Source organism: Eleutherodactylus coqui, chromosome 8, assembly GCF_035609145.1.
Source record: "Eleutherodactylus coqui strain aEleCoq1 chromosome 8, aEleCoq1.hap1, whole genome shotgun sequence".
Lineage (NCBI taxonomy): Eukaryota > Metazoa > Chordata > Amphibia > Anura > Eleutherodactylidae > Eleutherodactylus > Eleutherodactylus coqui.
The window spans coordinates 178,731,418-178,733,976 of NC_089844.1; the positions used below are offsets into that span (position 1 = coordinate 178,731,418).

The 2,559-nt window shown below is 38.5% G+C and overlaps 1 protein-coding gene across 1 annotated transcript; it reads right to left on the reverse strand.

Moving 5' to 3' along the window:
- Nucleotides 1–881: 881 nt before the first annotated feature.
- LOC136578047 (olfactory receptor 5AR1-like) lies at nucleotides 882–1,805 on the reverse strand. The gene has a single exon (XM_066577955.1). It carries the CDS (start codon nucleotides 1,803–1,805, stop codon nucleotides 882–884), a length of 924 nt encoding a protein of 307 aa, XP_066434052.1.
- Between the last annotated feature and the right edge of the window lie 754 nt (nucleotides 1,806–2,559).

Below are 2,559 nucleotides of genomic sequence, written 5' to 3' on the forward strand. Positions count from 1 at the left end.
TCGTCTACGGAGGTTGTAGTGGCAAAAATAAAGGTACATATTATATAATAGCAATAGTAATCAAAATTACATACTATTATTATTATGCAGCACAACACAAAACACAGCCTTGTAATTTGACTTCATAATGCATGGAGAATCACCCAAGAACCTAGGATAATGATATACATCTGAGTAAATGCCTGAACAGCCCAGCAGTGTGGCACCTTGTAACTGACAGATACATTTGTCAATATTGAGTTGTTTCAAGTGCTGGTCAATGTCTTTGGGCACCCAGTATATCGATTACCACTGGACGACCCCTGCCAGCTGGTGCCAGAGGTGCTGTATTTCAGCCTTCATGTCTTCATAATTGGTTATTTTCTTTTGTTGTTTTTCATTGATTTTGCCATCACTGGGTATAGCAATGTCAACGAGCTACATCCTTTTCTTTTCAATGATAGACAAATCAGGTCTGTTATGGGCCAATATGTTGTCTGTTTGTATATGGGTATCCAACAGCATTTTTACTGCTTAATTTTGAACCACTTTTTCATGATTATGTTCCCACCAATTCTTTTATGTGGGCAGATTGTAGTTTTTACAGAGGTTCCTTTGATTCATTTTTGCCATAGAATCGTATCTTTGTTTGTACTCAGTCTGTGCATTTTTTAGACCAGCTGAATTTGTGGTCAGCTGTTTCATGAGCTCCTTTTACAGAGCCCTCATTTTGAATCTAGTATAGATTTTTCCAACCTGGCTTTTATCTCATTCATCCTGATCACTTGTTCTTGTGCGGTTAAGTCAGTACTTTTGTTTCTTTTTTTAAAGTCCCTGATGTTAACCATAGCTAGGTCTTTTCCTTATTTATTGTTATCAGACACAATAGTATCATAAAAGTTTCATTTTTTTATCAATTTTACAAATGCAGCTTTCACATCATTGTTTCTCAGGGTATAAATCATGGGATTTAACATCGGTGTGACAATTGCATAAAATATAGCAATCACTTTATCAGTGCCAGGTAGGGAACTCGATCTAGGTTTCATGTAGGAAGCCATTGTTGTTCCATAAAAGATTGCCACAACCATCATATGAGATCCACATGTGGAAAAAACCTTCCTCCGCCCAGATGATGATGCAATTTTCAAGATATTTTGAATGATATAAATATAAGATATTACAATAAAGATTACAGGAGTCAAGAGAATAATTATGCTAACAATAAAAATGATAAATTCCACAACGATAATGTTCTCACACCCCAGTGACAATACTTCTGTCACTTCACATGCAAAGTGATTTATTACATTGTGTCCACAAGTGTCAATATTAAATGCGAGAGCTACAACGGGAGCAGATAGAAAGAATCCACACATCCATGTACCGACTGCCAGTCTAATACAGACCTTCTTACTCATAATGGTGGTATAATGGAGTGGATAGCATATAGCCACATAACGATCATAAGCCATAACAACAAGCAGAACACATTCACTTTCACCTAAAGACAGGCCAGTGTACATTTGTGCTACACATTCACCATAAGAGATGACTTTATTAATGGACAACAAATCCTTCAACGTTCTTGGTAGAGTTGAAGTAGAATAACCAAGATCCAGAAAAGACAGGTTGCAAAGGAAGAAATACATAGGAGTTTGAAGGTTGGCATCTGTCAGGACTAGAACAATGATGAGAAAGTTTCCAATCAAAATAATTGTATACATTAATGTAAAGACAATGAAAAGTGCAACTTGTGTCTTTGGGTCACTGGAAAGTCCAAGAAGAATAAATTCTCTAAGTATTGTCTCATTTTTCAAATGCATTCTGAAAAAAATTGGTAACCTAGTTGGATAATGTTGATTTGTTAGATAACACTATTTAAAAAAATACAGATTATTTTAGAAGACATAACTCTTTTTTTGTTTACAATTAGATATGAGCGATCACCAAAATGCTCAGGTGCTCGTTACTCGAGTCGAACTTCCCGCGATGCTCGAGGGTTCGTTTCGAGTAACGAACCCCATTGAAGTCAATGGGCGACCCGAGCATTTTTGTATGGGACCTATGCTTCTTAAGCTAAGGTTTTCATTTGTGAAAATCTGGGAAATTCAAGAAAGTGATGGGAACGACACAGAAACGGATAGGGCAGGCGAGGGGCTACATGTTGGGCTGCATCTCAAGTTCCCAGGTCCCACTATTAAGCCACAATAGCGCAAGAGTGCCCCCCCAACAATTTTTACTTCTGAAAAACCCTCATTAGCAAGGCATACCTTAGCTAAGCACCACACTACCTCCAACAAAGCACAATCACTGCCTGCATGACACTCCGCTGCCACTTCTCCTGGGTTACATGCTGCCCAACCACCCATTTCAGTTATAGTAGCAGTCAAGACAGGCCCCAGTAACAATTCCAAAGCAGCAGTATAGGGGGAGCACAGTATTAGTTCCATTTCAGTAGTACTAGCAGTCTAGACAAGCCCCAGTAATATATCACTAGCAGCAGTATAGGGGGAGCACAGTATTAGTTCCATTTGAGTAGTAGTAGCAGTCTGGACAGGCCCCAGTAACATATCCCTA

Excerpts from the sequence above, each read along its gene's own strand:
- LOC136578047 (XM_066577955.1), bottom strand. The coding sequence starts at position 1,805 with ATGCATTTGAAAAATGAGACAATACTTAGAGAATTTATTCTTCTTGGA.